This window comes from Erinaceus europaeus, chromosome 13 (genome assembly GCF_950295315.1).
Source record: "Erinaceus europaeus chromosome 13, mEriEur2.1, whole genome shotgun sequence".
Classification (NCBI taxonomy): Eukaryota; Metazoa; Chordata; class Mammalia; order Eulipotyphla; family Erinaceidae; genus Erinaceus; species Erinaceus europaeus.
Genome location: NC_080174.1, coordinates 62,723,824 through 62,744,250, shown reverse-complemented (window position 1 = coordinate 62,744,250; position 20,427 = coordinate 62,723,824). Strand labels below are relative to the sequence as shown.

At 47.6% G+C, this 20,427-nt stretch overlaps 1 protein-coding gene across 8 annotated transcripts in view; it reads left to right on the top strand.

Annotated features, from left to right (window-relative positions):
- PTPRF (protein tyrosine phosphatase receptor type F) overlaps positions 1-6,974 on the top strand; it is a 103,306-nt gene extending 96,332 nt beyond the window's left edge. For all 8 annotated transcript variants that reach the window (XM_060206052.1, XM_060206051.1, XM_060206054.1 and 5 more), the window contains 11 exons: positions 1,162-1,285; positions 1,657-1,832; positions 2,478-2,597; positions 2,870-3,024; positions 3,109-3,394; positions 3,487-3,665; positions 3,859-3,985; positions 4,198-4,323; positions 4,586-4,740; positions 4,822-4,957; positions 5,308-6,974. In XM_060206052.1, coding sequence (XP_060062035.1) covers positions 1,162-1,285; positions 1,657-1,832; positions 2,478-2,597; positions 2,870-3,024; positions 3,109-3,394; positions 3,487-3,665; positions 3,859-3,985; positions 4,198-4,323; positions 4,586-4,740; positions 4,822-4,957; positions 5,308-5,376 — 1,653 coding nt within the window. In that variant the 3' untranslated portion in view covers positions 5,377-6,974. The remainder of the gene's footprint in view (positions 1-1,161; positions 1,286-1,656; positions 1,833-2,477; positions 2,598-2,869; positions 3,025-3,108; positions 3,395-3,486; positions 3,666-3,858; positions 3,986-4,197; positions 4,324-4,585; positions 4,741-4,821; positions 4,958-5,307) is intronic.
- Positions 6,975-20,427: the final 13,453 nt, after the last annotated feature.

The following is a 20,427-nucleotide window of genomic DNA, read 5'->3' as shown; positions in this document are numbered from 1 at the left end:
GAGGCTTTGAAGTCCCATGTTCAGGTTCAATTCCCCAGCATCCACCATAAACCAGAGCTGAACAGTACTCTGGTTTATTAAAAAAAAAAAAAAAAAAAAAAAGGGTCAGATCTTCATTTCATGAGGATTGTCTGGCTGGAGGACAGTGGACTGAACAGGGCAAAAGTGGAGAGGCAGGAAGATGCTGAGTATGAATTGGGGTAGCCAGGTGGTGACTGATGGGATGGATAAGAGGACCAGAGGGATTTGATAAGATTTCAGAGGGCAGGAGTCGGGCTGTAGCACAGCGGGTTAAGCGCAGGTGGCGCAAAGCACAAGGACCGTCATAAGGATCCCGGTTTGAACCCCGGCTCCCCACCTGCAGGGGAGTCGCTTCACAGGCGGTGAAGCAGGTCTGCAGGTGTCTATCTTTCTCTCCTCCTCTCTGTCTTCCCCTCCTCTCTCCATTTCTCTCTGTCCTATCCAACAACGACGACAACAACAATAATAACTACAACAATAAAACAACAAGGGCAACAAAAGGGAATAAATAAATAAAATAAAATAAAAAAGATTTCAGAGGGAAGTATCTAAAGGATCCATGAGGTTGCTGGCTATTCTGATCAGCCAGGGAGAATCTGGGCTGCAGTCTTGAGCATCCCCAGTAGGCACATCTAAGATCCTGGTAGCAAAAGAGAAGTAAAGGTTGCCCAGTGAAGAGGACCTGGGAAGGTCCTTTAGAAGAGCACTGCATTCTGCCTGCAGGAAGGACAGGTGGAGACAGAGAAACACCCAGAGAGGTGGGAGGAGAGCTGGAAAAAGAGATGCATCAGGTGCCCAGAGCCTTCAATGTTGAGAGCTGACTAATCAACTCCATTTTGTTCTATGTTCCTCTCAATGCTTGGGTACAAGGTTTGAGGGCATGTTTCCTTGTACCCACTTTATCTGGAACCACAGGGTCTTGGAGTCTGGTCCATGTTCTTGATGACAAGTGATGAGGCAGCCTCTGAGTTCCATGACTAGGGGAGCAGAGGCTCACTGACAGCAGCTAGCAGGACATCATGGACTAAAGGGAATGGCTGTGGCTGTGGATGTGAGCACCACCTGGAAGGCCAAGTGTAGTGGGGCAGTAGGTTGACCATAGCCTTTACACCACTTCACCAGCCTCTCTCTTCTCTGCAGTCCATTGATCCTGGACAGCAATTCACATGGGAAAATTCAAACCTGGAGGTGAACAAGCCCAAGAACCGCTACGCAAACGTCATCGCCTATGACCACTCTCGAGTCATCCTCACCTCCATCGATGGTGAGTCAAGGGTGGGAGCCCCCTCCCATCCCTTTTCTCTCCTTCTTGCTGACGGAGGCTGGAGTGACATTTCATCTAAGAGCCTAGAGTCGCAGGAGTGCAACAGGGTATATGACAGGCTGGCCTGTGGACTCTGGGATAGAACTTTCCCATGGGCCTACAAGATAACTCACCTGGATAGTGAGTCTGCTTTGCCATGCACGCGGCCCAGGTTTAAGCCCATCCCCCACTGTACTGGGAGAAAGTTCAGTATTCTGGTGTGGTCCCCCTCTTCCTCTGAAGGAAAAAAAACCCAATAAATATAAAGTCAACTTGAAGCCAAGTCCCAGCAACAAAAGACAAAGCTTTCCCATGCCCGCTCTTACTAATAGGTGTCCCAGGGAGTGACTACATCAATGCCAACTACATCGATGGCTACCGGAAGCAAAACGCCTACATTGCCACACAGGGCCCACTGCCTGAGACCATGGGCGACTTCTGGCGGATGGTGTGGGAGCAGCGCACAGCTACTGTGGTCATGATGACACGGCTGGAGGAGAAGTCTCGGGTAAGACTCTGGAGGCCCTGCCAGGTGGTGGGGCTGGGAGCTGCTCAGCCACCAGATGACTCAAGGTGTCTCTCTTTGTCCCTGTGGGAACAAAGTTCCTCAAGGGCTTCACCAAGTGCTGTTGTTTTCCTGGTATGTAATTGTGTTCCCCAACTGCCACATGTTCCCAGGGTGTAGCTTGCTCCCCAGATATGAGTAGGTTCCTGGGATGGTAATATGTTGTACCAGATGCTGTCATTTTCCAGGAATGTTAATGTTTTCCTGGGATGTTCACATGTTCCCCAGATGCTGGAGCGTTCCTGGGGCATTAACACATCTCCTAAGTTAATTAGTGGAAAGAGCTGCTGCTCTCTGCTTTTGCACTGCAAAGCATTGACTGGAACGTAAAATTTACAGAGCTTGAAAACGGCGCATAAACGTAAATGGGTAAATTTGGCAGAAAATGTGCCTGGTGAAATCCAGTCATGAATAAATAATTTTCAATTACAGCCCTGATTCCTCTAGCCAGGAGGAACAGATCAGAGAAACCTGAAACAGTCCATGGGAGAGGACACGGGGGATCTGAAAGCTGGGGCTGGGGCCTCTGCAGACCAGTAGACTTGATCAAACACCCTCATGCATCCCACCTTCCTTGTCCTTCTGCAGGTGAAGTGTGATCAGTACTGGCCACCCCGTGGCACGGAGACCTATGGCCTCATTCAGGTGACCCTGCTGGACACGGTGGAGCTGGCTACATATACTGTGCGAACCTTTGCGCTCCACAAGGTATGGCTCAGCCCTAGTGCTTGTGCTGCCCCTGGGCCCTCTAAAGAAGGTGGCCTGAGTTAAGTACCCTGGGGTCAGGCAAGTGGTGGGGGACAGTGGCATGGGGCATTTGAGCCTCCTCTGACAGCCAGTGGTTCAGGTGTGATGAACAGGAAGCTCCCCCTGGCCGCCCCACCTGACTTCTGAGTCATGTTGGCTATGGGCCTGGCTTCAGTGGCTGGTCAGTAGCAAGCCAGCTCCAGGTTCCACCATCTGTCCCCACTGCCCTTCAGAGTGGCTCTAGTGAGAAGCGGGAGCTGCGTCAGTTCCAGTTCATGGCTTGGCCAGACCACGGAGTTCCCGAGTACCCGACCCCCATCCTGGCCTTCTTGCGGCGAGTCAAGGCCTGCAACCCACTTGATGCAGGGCCCATGGTGGTGCACTGCAGGTGAGGAAGTGTGGTACCACCCACAGGTGTAGGGTGGGAGGAGGTGGGTGGGCCTTTGCCCCTGGCTGAACCTGCATCCTGCAGCGCGGGTGTGGGCCGCACGGGATGCTTTATCGTCATTGATGCCATGCTGGAGCGGATGAAGCACGAGAAGACAGTGGACATCTACGGCCATGTGACGTGCATGCGGTCACAGCGCAACTACATGGTGCAGACGGAGGACCAGTACGTGTTCATCCACGAGGCGCTGCTGGAAGCTGCCACATGTGGACACACGGAGGTGCCCGCCCGCAACCTCTACGCCCACATCCAGAAGCTGGGCCAAGTGCCTCCCGGGGAGAGTGTGACCGCCATGGAGCTCGAGTTCAAGGTGAGGCTCAGGGCAGAGCCTGCTTGACTAGGTCCTAGGGAATAACCCCACATGAACACACACTATCCTCACTGGTCCCTCCGTCTCACCAGTTGCTGGCCAGCTCCAAGGCACACACCTCCCGTTTCATCAGTGCCAACCTGCCCTGTAACAAGTTCAAGAATCGCCTGGTGAACATCATGCCCTATGAGTTGACCCGTGTGTGTCTGCAGCCCATCCGAGGCGTGGAAGGTTCCGACTACATCAATGCCAGCTTCCTGGATGGCTACAGGTCAGCCCACCACACCTATGGGAACCTAGACCTGCGCCTGCTTGCTTAGGCACACCTAAGTAGGGCCAGGCCAGAAGGCCCAAGTGGGCTTCCTGGAGGAGGGGTGGCCTGAGAGAGAGAGACCCTGAGGGATATAGGGAAGATTTGGGGGTCAGCGGCACCTCCGGCATGTCCAGTCTTATGTCCATCGCAGACAACAGAAGGCCTACATAGCCACACAGGGGCCTCTGGCAGAGAGCACGGAGGACTTCTGGCGCATGCTCTGGGAGCACAACTCCACCATCATCGTCATGCTGACCAGACTTCGGGAGATGGGCAGGGTAAGCCCACCAGACCCCACCCCAGGACCCTTCTGGGAGCACACCAGCCACCCCTCCATTCCTCCTTTCACTCCCAACCTCCCTTCAGTGTGACCTCAGACCCCCATTGGCACTAGCTGACGCATCCTGCCCCAGAATCCTCTTGACATCAGGGGCTTCTCTTCCCCTCTTCCTCCCCACCTCACAGTTTGGGCTGGGTCCTTTGTCCACAGGAGAAGTGCCACCAGTACTGGCCAGCAGAACGCTCTGCTCGCTACCAGTACTTTGTTGTTGACCCAATGGCTGAGTACAACATGCCCCAGTATATCCTGCGTGAATTCAAAGTCACGGACGCCCGGGTGAGTGTGGACAGCAGACTGTGTGTCTGGAAATATGTCTGTGACATCACCTGAGCACACAGGACATGACTGCCTGCTCATGGGGCAAGAATTTGGGGGTGAAAGGGGTGGGGGCTACAAACACATCTCTCAAGGTGTCCTTAGGTCCAACAACTGTATAAGTGCTTGCCATTGTTACTGTATCACCTGGCCTGGGGAGGGCCACAAGCTGATGACTAAGCCCAAATTTTGTCATCCACCCACCCCTGTTTGCTTCTCCCAGGATGGGCAGTCGAGGACAATTCGACAGTTCCAGTTCACAGACTGGCCAGAGCAGGGTGTCCCCAAGACGGGCGAGGGGTTCATCGATTTCATCGGGCAAGTGCACAAGACCAAGGAGCAGTTTGGGCAAGATGGACCCATCACAGTGCATTGCAGGTAAGATTAGGGGCTGATGGGGGACACGGGGCTGGTGGACTGGGTGAACCAGACTCCTGACCCAACACTGTCCCTGAGCAGTGCTGGTGTGGGCCGCACTGGCGTGTTCATCACACTGAGCATCGTCCTGGAGCGGATGCGCTATGAGGGCGTCGTGGACATGTTCCAGACTGTAAAGACCCTGCGCACACAGCGCCCTGCCATGGTGCAGACAGAGGTATGCAAGCTAGTGGTTCCATGTAAGCACCAGGTCCTCATTCAGCATCCCTGCACTGGCCACTGGTTGTGTGTTTGGCTGTTCTGGCTGGTGCTGGACATAGCAGTTCTCATGGAGTGCACAGTCCAGTAGCTTGCTGCGGGAGAGAGGGCAGGGAGATCAAGGGCAACAGGGAAGGGAGAGATAAGAGCCTCCAGGAGCTCTTTCGGTGTGTGTGGACAGTCTCTGGCAATGGTACAGGTCCACCACATGCTTTTAGCTATCAGCCTCACACCTGGTATGGGGAGGGGAGGGGAGGGGAGGAATATCCAGTGGCATTACCCACGCTGACCAGACCCCTATCCTGTCAGGACCAATACCAGCTGTGCTACCGTGCAGCCCTGGAGTACCTCGGCAGCTTCGACCACTATGCAACGTAACTACCGCCCCTCTCTCCTCCGATGCCCCCACCCAGGGCCTCCGGAGGGGACTCAGCTCCTCTGAGCCATACCGACCATCGTCCAGCCCTCCTGCACGGATGCTGTCGCTGGCAAAGCACAGCCCACTGGGATCACACCGTTTCAGGAACATCACCACGCCAAACGGAGAACCCAGAACACCCCTGGGTGATGGGGTGGGCTGGCCAGTAGGCCCCAGGACCTGTCTCTGTTCACAGGCCCATCCCAGCCCACATGGCTGTCTGTCCCGCTGCCGTTTTCTCATGCATCTTCTCATAGGGTGGGAATGGGGCAACATCTCCTTTTTTATACATTAGGTGGGGTAGATTGAGGGGTTCTAACCTCTTCTCTCTGATCTTTCCTTTTGCAAATCTAACTGCAGAATGGGCCTGGGTGGGGGGGTTCCCTGGAGGGGTTTATTTTGTTTTCTTTTTTGAGTTCACTTTGGATCCTCTTTTTGTATGACTTTTACTGCTGAAGGACAGAACATGCCTTCCTCCTGCAAGTGTGGAGTTAGGGCCTGGCCCCAGGCAGAGGAATCTCTGATCCGGCTGCATTCCCAGCCCTTCAGACAAGCTCCTGTTTCAGCCAAATGCAGGGAAACTCGATTTTTTTTTTCCAAGTTTTGTTTTGTTGTCTCTAAGAGCCTTTTTTTAGGCCCCACAGACAGTGGTGGGCGGGGAGGAGATAGGAAACACTCATCCCACAGACGTGTCTGGGAAGCCTAGCAAGGCATTCCTCATCACCATCGTGTTTGCAAAGGTTAAAAGAAAAAAGAAAAAAAAAAAAAAGAAGCAAAGACAAAAAAAAGAGAGACAAGTCAAGTCATCCCCCAGCCTCTGCTTCCAATTCTGAGAGGGGTGGTGACTCTGAGTGCCTGGGGTTCCCCAGGGAGCTCTCAAGCTGGCTCTAGACCCACAGAGCCTCTTCCCTGCCCCCAGCACTGCAGCTTGGTGTGGTGTTAGTAGGCAATGGGTCTGGCCACATGGCCAAGATCACTGGCACAGGTCAGGGTGTGTGCCACGCCCTGCACACCTCAGGGCCAAGCAGGGGCACAGCCTGCCCTTTAGGTCCAGGCCAGTGGGCCTGGTAGCACATGTCTGTCCTCAGCACAGGAGCCAGATAATTCCTCTCCCCAGTTTGCAGATGTTGTTAAAGCCCCTGGAAAGCACTCTTTTTCCACTCCTTCAAGATGCCCTCTTGAACCAATGTGGCAAGACTACTGGACTTCTTTCAATGGTACTATAATCCTTATTATCTCGGCTTGCTGAGGGGCAGGGAGAGGGCCTCTTCCTCTGGGCAGCACTATCTAGGTAGTTAAGTGAGGGCGGGGAAGGGTGCATAGCTGTTTTAGCTGAGGGGGCGTAAAGCAAGTGTCCCCAGATCTAGCTAGGCTCAGTCAAGATCAACAATCCAGGGTTGGTAATGTTGGATGAAACATTCATTTTTACCTTGTGGATGCTAGTGCTGTAGAGTTCACTATTGTACACAGTCTGTTTTCTATTTGTTAAGAGAACTACAGCATCATTGCATAAATTCTTGATGGAAATAAATTTGAATAATCAGATTTCTTACAAAAACCAGGCCTCTGTCTCAGCTCTGTTAAGTCAGCATCTAGAGATAGGCTCTGGAGAGTTCCTCTCCTAAGGAGATGGTAAGACTGGCCTGAGTATTTCTGACAAGACAGGCTCCTGGCATGGCTGCAGAAAGGAGGAGCTACCAGTGAATGTAAAGAGCTCTCTAGGGCACTGGGTGGTGGTACACCTGGTTGAGTGCACATGTTACAATGTGTACAATGTGTAAGGACCTGTGTTCAAGCCCATAGTCCCCACCTGCAGGAGGAAAGCTTTGTGGGTGATGAAGCAATACTGCAGGTGTCTCTTATGGTGGTGCAGGGGATTGAACTGGAACTTCAGAGCCTCAGGCATAGGAATCTGTTTGCATAGCCATTATGCTATCTACCCCCACCTGTGCAGGTTTCTCTTTCTAGCTTACCCTTCCCTCTCACTTTCTGTCACTTTTTTTTAAATTTTTGATCTTTATGTATTATTGCACAGAGACAGAAATTGAGAAGGGGAGAGGAGATAGACAAGAAGAGAGACAGAAAGACACCTGCAGCACTGCTTCACCACTTAAGAAACTTCCCCCTGCAAGTGGGGACCACAGGCTTGAACCCAGATCCTTAAGCACCGTATTGTGCGTGCTTAACCAGGTGAGCCACCACCTGGCCCTCACTTTTTTTAACCAGAGCACTGATCACCAGTTTATGGTGGTGCAGGGGATTGAACGTGGGTGTGAGAGTCTCTTTGCATAACCATTATGCTATCTACCCCTGCCCATCTCTGTCCAATAAATAAAGATAATTTTTCAAAAAATGAAAAAAATTCTCTGCATGGGGCTCAGCTAAGTTGGGGGCACCCTGGCTCCTTGCCTGTCCTCACCCTGAAGTTGTTCTGAATCATCCTTTGAGAGTGGCTGGGGCTCCCCCCTTTAGCAGCCACATTCCACTTCTCCTGTTACCTCTGCCACCGCCTCTTTCCCTGTGGAGAGGAGTGGCATTGTGACCATGAACCTCTGTAACAGGATGGGATCTAGTTAGTGAGAACTCTTGTGATTCTTGCAGGATGGACACAGGACCCAGAGATAGGTGGCCATCTGGTCCCTAGACACACAGCAACCTCCACTCACTAAGCCCCCCCCCCCCACTCTCATATGATGATCAGACAATCTATCGAGTTGTCAAGTCAGGAAGCTTCTGTGGACACAGAACCAAAGATACATTAGATCAGTGGTTGCCAGGCTGGTAATTACTTGGTCATTTGTTGAGGATTAGAGAGGTAGCACAATGGTTATGCAAAACCATTCTTTCCATGTATGAAGATCCAAGGTTCCAGGTTCAATCTCCAGCACCACCATGAGCCAAGGCTGAGCAGTGCTCTGGTGTCTAAAAAAAAAAAAAATGTTATGTGGCCACACTGAGGAGGCATGTGAATCTAAGGTACAGTCAGGGAAAGGCTTCTGGAGGAGGTGACACAGCTGAATTCTAGGTGGTTCATACAGTAAGTCATGGCTAACTCTGGAAAGGCTATTCAGAAAGGGAGTGCAACTTACATAGCAAAGACCTGGTAGCATGGAACACGAGCATGGAAATGTGTGGAAGTCTGAGAGAAACAGCATGTCAAAGCAGGAAGGAAAAGATGGGCGGAAGTTTGAGTTGGTTGTGAAAGGACTGTCCCAGTAGGTGCGGTGCCTCTGTGCCACTGATTCACAGCCTTCACCACACTCCAGTGTTGGGAGCAGGGCTCTTCTTGATTTCACCATCATTTTGTTTGATATCTGACTTGTTATTTGTTCAGGAAAATGACACCACCAAGACTGGCAAGACAGCTCACTTGAATGGTGTTCTGCTTTGTCTTGGGCATAACCCATGTTCCACCCCAACCCCCACCACACTGAAGGAAGCTTCAATGCTGTGGTCTCTTTCTGTCTCTGTCAGAGTAAGTCAGTATGGAATGGTGAAGCTAAACAAACAAACAAACAAAAATAAAAAAGTAATACCATCAGCATATTAACTTTGATTATGAACAGTTTATTTACTTACTGACATGAGAGAAAGAACCATATCAGTGTGGCACATGTTATGTCAGTGACCAAGCTTGAGACCTTGTGCTTCCACATCTGACTCTCTAGCCACTGTTAAATTTAAATAAATAATGATTTGCAAATTAAAAGAATGAACAATTAAACATTTTCAAATGAGTGGTATCAGCTTGTCACTAGAGGAAAGAACACTGAGCAGATTTCTCTGTTCTCTTGGTACGGTCACTCATCAGGACAGTCCAGCTGAGCAGCCCCTTCCTACCCACTTGTCTCTACTCAACAGAAAATGTGGCTGAGGCTCATGGGTTGAGTTTTCTGAGACCACAGCCTGGGAAATGGCACAGTGTTAGACCCTCAAACAGGGTCATGAGTTTGGTCCATCACAACATATGTGCCAGAGTGATGCTCTGGTTCTCTACCGAACCTTCTAATCAAAAAAAAAAAAGGGGGGGGGTCTGAGGCCATAGGACAGGAAAATCCATGCCTAGTTATGTCTGCTCCACTCCTGGCTCAACCTGTCAGCCCCTCCACTAGACCATACTTCACTCCCCACCTCCAAACCCACTCCTGCAGTGCCACATGAAGTGCATAGCACCTTATCCCCATCTTTCAATTGGCCATCAGACCCTATCTATATGGTGCACATGTTTGATTTTTCTGTATTTCCACTGCTACTCTTGCTCTGTGTGTGTGTGGGTTTTAAGATTTTATTTATTAAATGAGAAAAATAGAAGAACCAGATATCACCTGCTGCCAGGGATTGAGCTCAGAGTCTCATGCTTGAGAGTCCAGTTCTTGGGCAGGGGCGCCACCTGGTTAAGTGCACATAGTACTAAGCACAAGAACTTGTGCAAAGATCCAGGTTCGAGCCCCCAGCTCCCCACCTGCAGAGAAGATGCTTCATAAGCAACGAAGCAGATCTGCAGGTGTCTTTCTCCTGCTCTACCTCTCTCCCTCCCCTCTCAGTTTCTCTCTGTCCTATCCAATAAAATGGGGGGAAGGCCACCAGGAGTAGTGTATTCATAGTGCTGGCACTGAGCCCCAGCAATAACCCTGGAGGCAAAAAAAAAAGTCCAGTGGTCCAGGAGGAGGCAAAGTGTATAAAGCATGAAGCATGAAATCCCAAGTTCAATCCCCAGCTGTACATGTTCCAAAGTGATGTCTGGCTCTTTCTATCTTTCTCATGACTAAATAAATAAAATCTTAAAAAGGGGGTGGGGGTTGGTTGGTAGCGCAGCATGGCAAGAAGTGCAAGGATAGGCATAGGGATCCCATTTAGAGCCTCTGGCTCCCCACCTGCAGGGGGTCACTTCACAAACAGGTCTGCAAGTGTCTGTCTTTCTCTTCCCCTCTCTGTCTTCCCCTCCTCTCTCGATTTCTCTGTCCTATCCAATGACAACATCATCAATGGCAACAATAATGAAAAGGGCAACAAAAATAATGAGGTAAAAATAGCCTCCAGGAGAAGTGGATTCGTAGTGCAGGCACCGAGCCCCAGTGATAACCCTAGAGACAAAAGTAAAATAAATAGGGAGTCGGGCAGTAGCACAGTGGGTTAAGCACAGGTGGTGCAAAGTGCAAAGACTGGAGTAAGGATCCCAGTTTGAGCCCCCGGCTCCCCACCTGCAGGGAGGTTGCTTCACAAGAGATGAAGCAGGTCTGCAGGTGTATATATATCTTTCTCTCCCCCTCTCTGTCTTCCCCTCCTCTCTCCATTTCTCTCTGTCCTACCCAACAACGATGACAGCAATAACAACAATAATAACTACAACAATAAAACAAGGGCAACAAAAAGGAATAAATATTAAAAATAAATTAAAAAGGCAGTGCTTTATCCAATGTCCACCTCCCGGGCCACACACTCCTTCTCTTTGAACCCAGCCTATCCCTCCTGAACTTCTACCATTCCATTTACATGTCTACCTGTCCACCCACCCACCCCAGCTCTGTCTAGTCAGTACACTCAGTACAGCAGCCTGGGTGTTGCTGCTACTGCTGCTTTTTTTTTTTTTCTTTTTAAGATAGGTAGGGTGAAAGAAACACTGCTGCAGTCTGGGAGGTGGCACAATGAATAAAGCATTAAACTCTGAAGCATGAGGGTAGCAAGTGTACCAGAATGATGCTCTGGTTCTTTCTTATAAATAAGTTAATAATAAATGTGAATAATTGCTTCTAGGATACCACAACACCTAAATTTCCTTCAATACAATGCAGGGCTGGGCTTGAACCTGAGTCATACATATAGCAAAGTATGACACTAAGCACACTATCCATGTGAGTTATTTCACTGGCCCATGATCTTTATTATTGCCTCCTGGTGGTGGTCCACCTGCTAGCACAAATTACAGTACACAAGGATCCAGGTTCAAGCCCCTAGTCCACACCTGCAGGGGGGAAGCTTCACAAGCAATGTTTTTTTCTTTCTTTTTTTTTTTTTAAACTAGAGCACCAATCAGCTCTGGCTTACGGTTGTGTAGGGAATTAAACATAGAACTTTGGAGTCTCTGGCATAAGAGTCTGTTGCATAACTATTATGCTATCTACGACACCTGCCACCACCCTGTGTTTGTGTGTGTGTGTGTGTGTTTTATTTTTGCCTCCAGGGTTATATTATCTTTACTGGGTTGAGACAGCCAGAAATTGAGAGGGGAGGGTGAGATAGGGCAGGAGAAAGACCCGGCACCTGCAACACTGCTTCACCACTCACAAAGCTTTCCCTCTGCAGGTGGGGACCTGGGGCTTGAACCTGGGTCCTTGTGCATTGTTACATGTGCGCTCAACCAAGTGTGCCACCACCCTATTTTTCTTTTTAGTTTTTGGATAGGACAGAGAAATTGAGTGGAGAGAGGGAGACTGACAGACACCTGCAGCACTGCTTCACTTGTGAAGCTTTCCCACCACCTGGCCCCCCGGCCCCCCCACTTTTTTTTAAAGACTTTATTATTGAGAGAAGAAAGTGGGCTGGCATAATAGCTCACTTGGATAGTGTCTGCCATGTGCACAACCCAGGTTCAAGCCCATCCCCCACTTCATTAAAGGAGGTTTCAGTGCTGTGGTCTCTTTAACTATCTTAAAGAAAAAAAAGCAGAAAGAACTAGACCATCATTCTGGTACATGTGCTGCTGGGGACAAACCTCATGCTTGAGAGTCCAATACTTTATTCACTGTGCCACCTCTCGGACCATTAGGTCTGAAAGTCTTCTGTATAGCCACTATGCTGTCTCCCCATCTCCAGCGAGGGTGCTTATTACTGTGTACAGACAAGAGACTCTGCCAAGACTAAGGCATAGGATATCTTGCTGGGAGTCGGGTGGTTGCACAGCAGGTTAAGTGCAGGTGGTGCAAAGCACAAGGACCGGTGTAAGGATCCTGGTTCCAGCCCCCGGCTCCCCACCTGCAGGGGAGTCACTTCACAGGTGGTGAAGCAGGTCTGCAGATGTCTTTCTCTCCCCCCTCTCTTCCCATCCTCTCTCCATTTCTCTCTGTCCTATCCAACAATGATGACATCAATAATAACAATAAGTACAACAACAATAAAAAACAAGGGCAACAAAAGGGAAAATAAATATTTTAAAAAATCTTTTGCTACCTCCCTCAGTCCCTGCTATGCCCATTCTACTGAGAAAAATAGGTATCTATATTTAGCAAATACTTAATGAGCATTTCTGTATGCTAGTTATATGAGTGAACTGTACAGACTCCTGCCCTGGGATGCTTATACTCTAGTGGGATGAAACATGATGCATATGGAAAACTGTTGTTAAAGTTCGGGGGCATCACCACACCATGTGCTTCCCCATTGTTCTCCCTCCGCCACTGCTTCTGGGACTTTGCGGGTCCTTAGCATAGGGGGCGGGGAGAAAGGGGGGCGTGAAACTAGCAAGGGCCAAACCAATTCTCTCAGATGTCGGGGGGAAGGGGAGCAAACCAATATGAAACATACCAACAGAAAACAGTAAATGCAGGGTGGGGAAAACAACATAATGGTTATGCAAACAGACTCAAGCCTGAGACTCAATCCCCTGCAACATCATCAGCCAGAGCTGAGCAGTGTTTTGGTAAAATAATAATGAATGTATAAAGTTTGTTAGAAAACAATGGTGAAGGGAGAAATTAGAATATCAGAGTCAAGCATTTGGAGACTCCTGGTTAAAAGTATAGGGTTTAAGGAAAGACTTAAAGCTGATGAGGGATTTTGCCTAAATATCTTCAAAGTGAACAAGGCAAAGGCAGCAACTGGAGCAAAGGCCATGGGAAGAATGAGCTTGAGGTCATGGGTGACACTGAGCAAGAAGAAAAAGTGGAAATTGGGACATCTGCAAGGCTACTGGTGGTGATTTTTTTGTTGTTCTGTTTTTTCCTTAAAGAGCACTACTCAGCTCTTGCTTATGGTGGTGTAGGGGATTAAACCTAGGACTTGGAAGCCTCAGGCATGAGAGTCTGTTTACATTAGCATTATACTATCTCCCCTGCCCCTGGGTAGGCTTTGACTGAAATCACGTGGCCAGGCATGAATCATGTCTTATAGGCTGAACCAAGAGCTTGCTGTCGACCCAATGAGAGTACCCCTGGTTTTTGACTTGAAGAACATGCAGAAAGAATGCTTTCATGAGGGGCTAGATGGTGGTGTACCTGGTTGAGTGCACGTTACAATGTGCAAGGACCCAGGTTCAAGTCCTTGGTCCCCACCTATAGGGGGAAAGCTTCATGAGTGGTGAAGCACTGCTGCAGGTGTCTCTGTCTCTCTTCCTAATCCTCTCTTCCCTCTCAATTTCTGGCTGTCTCTATCCAATAAATAAATAAAGATAAAAAAAAAAAGGAGGGGTCGGGCGGTAGCACAACGGGATAAGCGCACATGGCGCAAAGTCCAAGGACCAGCGTAAGGATTCCAGTTTGAGCCCCCGGCTCCCCACCTGCAGGGGAGTCGCTTCACAAGCAGTGAAGCAGGTCTGCAGATGTTTATCTTTCTCTCCCCCTCTCTGTCTTCCCCTCCTCTCTCCATTTCTCTCTGTCCTACCTAACAACGATGACATCAATAATAATGAGAATAACCATGAAAAACAAGGTCAACAAAAAGGAAAATAATAAAAAAAAAATTTAATGCTTTCAGGAGGGGTGAGGGGTTGATAGCATAATGGTTATGCAAAGAGGCTTTCATGCCTGAGGCTCCAAAGTCCCAGGTTCAATCCCCATAAGCCAGAGCCGAGCAGTGCTATAGTAAAAAACAAAACAAAAAAGAATGCTTTTTGGGTTTGTTTGTTTTATCAGAGCACTACTCAGCTCTGGTTTATGGTAGTGCTAGGAATTAAACCTGCAACCTTTGGTGGCTCAAGTGTGAAAGGCTCTTTGCTAATCTCTATGTTACCATTTTACAAAATTGAGGAAAGCTAAACTAAGGGTATGGAACACTCTTAACTGGAATGTGGTTATCATCCCAAGTCTGCCTGATTCCACAGCTCTTCCCACACTTCCTAAAGCTAGAAACAAATGCATGGAGAAAATATGTGTATGTATGTATGTAAGTGAAAATATACCCTGAGGCCCAGGAGGTTGGCACAGTGGATAAAGCATTGAACTCTCAACCATTAAGTACTGAGTTCAGGGCTGGGTGGTGGCTTGCCTAGTTGAATGCACATGTTACAATGTGAAAGGACCTGGGTTCAAATCCCCAGTCCCTATCTGCAGAAGGAAAGTGGTAAGGCAATGCTGCAGGTGTCTGTCTCTCCCTCTCTATCTTCCTAGTCCCTCTCCATTTCTTGCTGTCTCTACCCAATAAATAAAGATAATAAAAAATGTGAAATTTAAAAAAAAAGTCCAGGGTTACATCTCTGGCATCACATGTGTCAGAGTGATGCTCTGGTTCTCTTTCTATCCTTCTCCCTCTTCCTTATCATAAATAAATAAACACTAAAAAGAAGAAAGAAGAGTATACACCCAAAAAGTTGTGGAGTTGGGTGCTTTTTTTTTTTTTGTAACTTGGGAAGTAGAGCCTCAAGCATGATAGTCTTTTTGTATAATCACTATGCTGTACCCTCTTCCAGCTTTTTCTTTTTCCTTTTTTATTCTTTTTTTATTTGTGATTGAGTTACAATGTTTTAATATTACAATATATAATTTCACACCCGCCACCAAAATTCTGTGTCCCTACCTTCCCGTCTCCCAAAGACAATATAGCTTTTTTTAAAAAATAATTTATTATCTTTTTTATTATTATTGGATGGAGATAGAAATTGATAGGGGAGGGAGAGGAAGAGAAACAGAGAGACACCTGCAGCCCTGCTTCACCACTTGTGAAGTTTTCCCTCTGCAGGTGGGGACCAGGGGCTTGAACGTGGGTCCTTGCTCACTGTAATGTGTGCGCCACCGCCTAGCCCCCTTTATTTATTTATTTGATAAAGACAGCCAGAAATTGAGAGGGAAGGGGGCAGTAGGGAGAGAGAGGGAGAGATACCTGCAGCTCTGCTTCACCATTTGTGAAGCTTTCCCCCTGCAGGTGAGAACTGAGGGCTTGAACTGATTAATTGCACATTGTAACATGTGCACTACTATCTGGCTCCAACAATATAGTTTTTTCATTAAAAAAAATATGGGAGCTGTGGGAATTTTTTTTTAAGTTAAAATGTGGGTGAGCTGGGCTATAGCATACCAGGTTAAGTGTATGTGGTGTGAAGCGCAAGAATCAGCGAAGGGATCCCAGTTCAAGCCTCTGGCTCCCCACTTGTAGGGGGGTCACTTAACAAGGGGTGGAGCAGGTCTGCAGGTTTCTTTCTCTCCCCCTCTCTGACTTCCCCTAAATTGAGAGATCAATTTCTCTCCTAACCAACAATAACAGAAACAACAATGGAAAAAAGATGGCCGCAAGGAACAGTGGATTCATAAGTGCAGTCACTGAGTCTAAGCAATAAACCTGAAGGCAAAAAAAAAGGTTAAAAATGTGTGTATTTTAAATATCTTTTTGTTTTCCCTTTTGTTGCCCTTGTTTTATTGTTGTAGTTATTGTTGTTGTTATTGATGTCATTGTTGTTGGATAGGACAGAGAGAAATGGAGAGAGGAGGGGAAGACGGGGAGAGAAAGACAGACACCTGCAGACCTGCTTCACCGCCTGTGAAGCAACTCCCCTGTGGGTGGGGAGCCGGTCGAACCGGGATCCGTCCGCTGGTCCTTGTACATCACTCCATGTGCACTTAACCCGCTGTGCTACCGCCTGACTCCTCATGTGTGTTTTTTTTAAAGAAAAAAGAATAGAATAAAGAGGCACCAGGCCATGGTGTACCTGGTCCCTACCTGCAGGGGGAAAGTTTCACAAGTGGTGAAGCAAGGCTGTAGGAGTTGCTCTCTCTTCCTTTCTGTTTGTATACAATAATAAATAAATGTCCTTAGGCTATTTTAAAAAATAGGTAAGGGCAGGATAGATAGCATAGTGGTTATGCAAACATTTCACAAGCGGTGTAGCAGGTCTGCAGGTATCTATCTTTCTCCTCTCTGTCTTCCCCAATCCTCTCCCCATTTCTCTCTGTCCAATCAATGACGACATCAATAACAACAAAAAACAAGGGCAACAAAAGAGAAAATAAATATTTAAAAGTGTTTTGTTTTTTTTTACAAAAAATAGGTAAAGTGAATATACATGCACACAGTGATAAAATACATTAATATAGTTCAGCTTTGTTTTTGTTTATTTTGTTTTTACTAGAACACTGCTTGGCTCTTGCACTTGCCATAGTTAAGGCATACCTCTTGGCAGTCATGCTTTTGGGGGGAAGCCTCAGGATCTGTCTCTGACATCAGGGTGGCAGGGTTCAGGCTGGTGGTGACTCTGGTGAACTTCACTCATGGCTGGTCTAGGAACAGAACTTGGTAGTGGATTAGGTGGGCATTCGATTTGCCCCAGTGATAGCTTGTCTGCTTTGCTTACCAGCTGTGCTACAGGTGCTATTGTCCTTAGGCATGTTTGGCCATCCAGCAGCCACTGGGTCCAATATTTGACAAATAGGCAATGGATCTGTGCCATGGCTCAAGTTTTTGGGTCAACATTCTCTGGCTTATGCCTTTAAGTTCATCTACAAGTAGTCTAAGTGGCTTGTTGATAAAAATAGTCTTTCTTCCAGTGTCCTTTCTCTTTGCAGTAAAATCACTGATCTTTCCCTACCCTTAGCCTAATCTTTCTGTCTTTTCGTTTCCTCTGGGAACTGCCCCAAGTTTCTTTTAATATCTGGGGTGAATTTGAGCAACAAAAGGCCAAATTCAGTGCCATTCTATTTTCTGAGGCTTCCCAGTTAATTGGGATGTATCTACAGCAAGCCTCAGCAAGCCTCCATGAGGCATTCTAGTAAAGCTGAGGGGCTCTCTGCGGGCCCCTGCGCAACCTTGCTCACCTTAGGATTTGTGGGGCATTTTGTTGCCCCTTTGAGACCCTCCAGGAGAAACTGACGATTGAAGGGGTGTCACAGCTGCAGTCGTTCATTTGTGGCCAGCAAGACGTACACAAAACCAAATTAGGAGTTCACTAAAATTGATAACCCAATGACTAGAATTGTCATATCTTTATATAATTTTAGAAGGCCTTTTTAACAAACAGGTATACTAGGAAGCAGGTACTCCAAAGAGGAAACCTAAAATGACCAGGAGCCTGTTGACTTGGGGGGGAGTAACAGATACCAAACCCTAAGCAAAGAAGACTAAGGTAACAAACAACAAGGAAATTCAGCTCCAATGGGTGGTCATAAAGGTTTAAGTTTTGGTTCTGACCGTACCCATTGCAAACTAAGGCAAACCGAGGCCAACACAGGACATAAAGAAAGATGTGTCCACATGCTTACAAAGAGACAACACCAAAAGACAAAGACAAACCTCAACTAAGTGATCCCAGGCAGGTACCAAATCTGGTCCCGTCGCTCTGAGGTAACCAGGTCCAAAGGGTTGGTCACCGTTTGGCCCATTTCTGCAAAATGAAAGTAAATGGGGACATACAGACACAGACAAACAAGAGAACAGACAAGTGCACTATAACAGATCCTACCAGAGGTCGACCAACAGATGCATCCAGAGAACGCAGTAAATACAGGCCCTGAGGGGTACCTCAGGTTTCCACGATCCCGTATTCCAAACAGTATCCACCGTCTGGAGGGATCCAGATGGGGAGAGGGAACGTCTTCCACACTGCCCCTGTCAGAGATCATACAGCATGTCCACCAAGGTATTTTCCAACAAGAAGTAGTGGACTTACAGAAACAAACAGATTCTGATAAGACTCCTTCCCCCTGTCTTGGTAGTCCTAGGGGACTTATCCCAGGCAAGCTCCCAAATGTTGAACCAGGATGGTCATGCAAAGATCACCAAGAGACAGTTTTAGGTACGCAAATGCAAAGGAATCTTTATTGCTAGCCAGGCTAGGGTTGGGACCATCACGGACACAGACTCAGCTGCTCCTCATGCTAACCTCGACCCCCAGTGCTACAGGGCTTATACGGGGAAGCTTAGCATGGCACTTGGGCTTTGTGGTCACCCTTGTGATACACATGGCCTGGGTTAAGTTTCCAGTAACTGCTCTAGCTTCTAGTAAGTGCTCTAGTTCCCAGTAATTGCTATAGTTTCCAGTAATTGCTCTAGTTTCTAGTAACTGCTCTAGCTTCCGGTAACCACCCTTAATTCTGGGACTTGTTTTTCAAGAAACTGAGGCCTATTCTATTTCTGAAGTTTTTGGAGCCTATCATGGAGTTACTGCAGTCTAGTCCCTTCAATACCAAAGGAGACCACCTGGGACCAAAGCAAGACAGGACTAGAATGACTTCAGGAACCCACCAAATCACCGGTGAGTGCAAACACGGGTGGCTGGTGGACAGAGAGGAGCCTAGGGAGAGATTAAGTGGCTGGTAACAGTCTGGTAGTTTATCAGAGACACCACCTCCAGTCTGTTCCACCAACAAGGGGACAGCTGAAGGGAGAAGACCACTCTCCAGAGACCCACCAAGTACAATTATGAGTCTCCATTGCTACTGCACTCAGAATTTGGAGCCGCAGCAGGGAGGGACACCAGGGGACAGAGATCTAACCAGGAAACTCAAGAGAAGACCTATACCTCAGTGGCATAGTAGTGGGTCTGTGAAAGTCTCTTTGCATAACTACTGGATTATCTCTGCCACACCCCGCTTTATCTCTTGGTCAGGAGTCAGTGATTAAGCTAAGAAGCTTACTATAGTATAGAATCCCTCAGGCTCGGGGAGTCGGGCGGTAGTGCAGTGGGTTAAGCGCAGGTGGCGCAAAGCACAAGGACCGGCATAAGGATCCGGGTTGCAGCCCCCGGCTCCCCACCTGCAGGGAAGTCGCTTCACAGGCGGTGAAGCAGGTCTGCAGGTGTCTATCTTTCTCTCCCCCCTCTGTCTTCCCCTCCTCTCTCCATTTCTCTCTGTCCTATCCAATAACAACCACATCAATAACAACAACAATAATAACTACAACAACAATAAAAAGACAACAATGGCAACAAAAGAGAAAATAAATAAAATTTTTTAAAAAATCCCTCAGGCTCCCATAGCCTACAGGGAAGAAAAAGCACAAAAGAGGCCTTTAAGCCACTGATCTCAAAAACAGGGACTGAAATACTATTGAAACAACTGTCAACTTCCACCACTGTGAACCCTTTAATTAACTTACTTAGACACAAGTCAATCCAGGCAATAGTGATCAGTAATTTGAAAAGTACTGAGAGAGGGAACTAATAATATATAAAATGGTTAAATCAACAAGAAGAAATATTGGAGAAATGAACCAGGACAAGAGTCAAGCTAAAAGCACCCCAAAGGGTGAAGCAGAAAATAATGAGTTCAACATCCAAACACTAGCTAAGGAAATAATCACAGGAGTGAGTAAAGAGTTTGAAAGAATTGTAATCAGAAATACAGGAACAACAAATGCAACTCTGGAAGAAAACACTAATTATCTCAATGTTATTAGAGAGCTGAAAGCTGAAATAGCTCAGCTAAGAACACAACTAGCTGAACAAGCTAAAACAGTATCAGAACAGGGAAACAAAATAGATGAACTCCAGAAAACAGTAGAGAGGAGAGAGAATAGAATCAATGAGGCTGAAGACAGAATTAGCAAGATCGAGGACAAATTAGAGACAACTAAAAAAGAAGTAAGAGATCTCAAAAAGAGATTAAGAAATGCTGAAAACAACAACAGAGTCCTATGGGATGACTTCAAAAGAAACAACATACACATTATTGGCTTACCAGAGGAAGAAAGAGAGGGAGAGGAAGAAAGCATTATTCAGGCCATAGTAGCTGAAAACTTCTCTAGTCTAGACAACATCAAAGACATAAAGATTCAAGAAGCCCAGAGGGTCCCATACAGAATTAACCCAGACTTAAAGACACCAAGACACATCATACTTAGAATGGAAAGGAATAAGGATAAAGAAAGGATCCTGA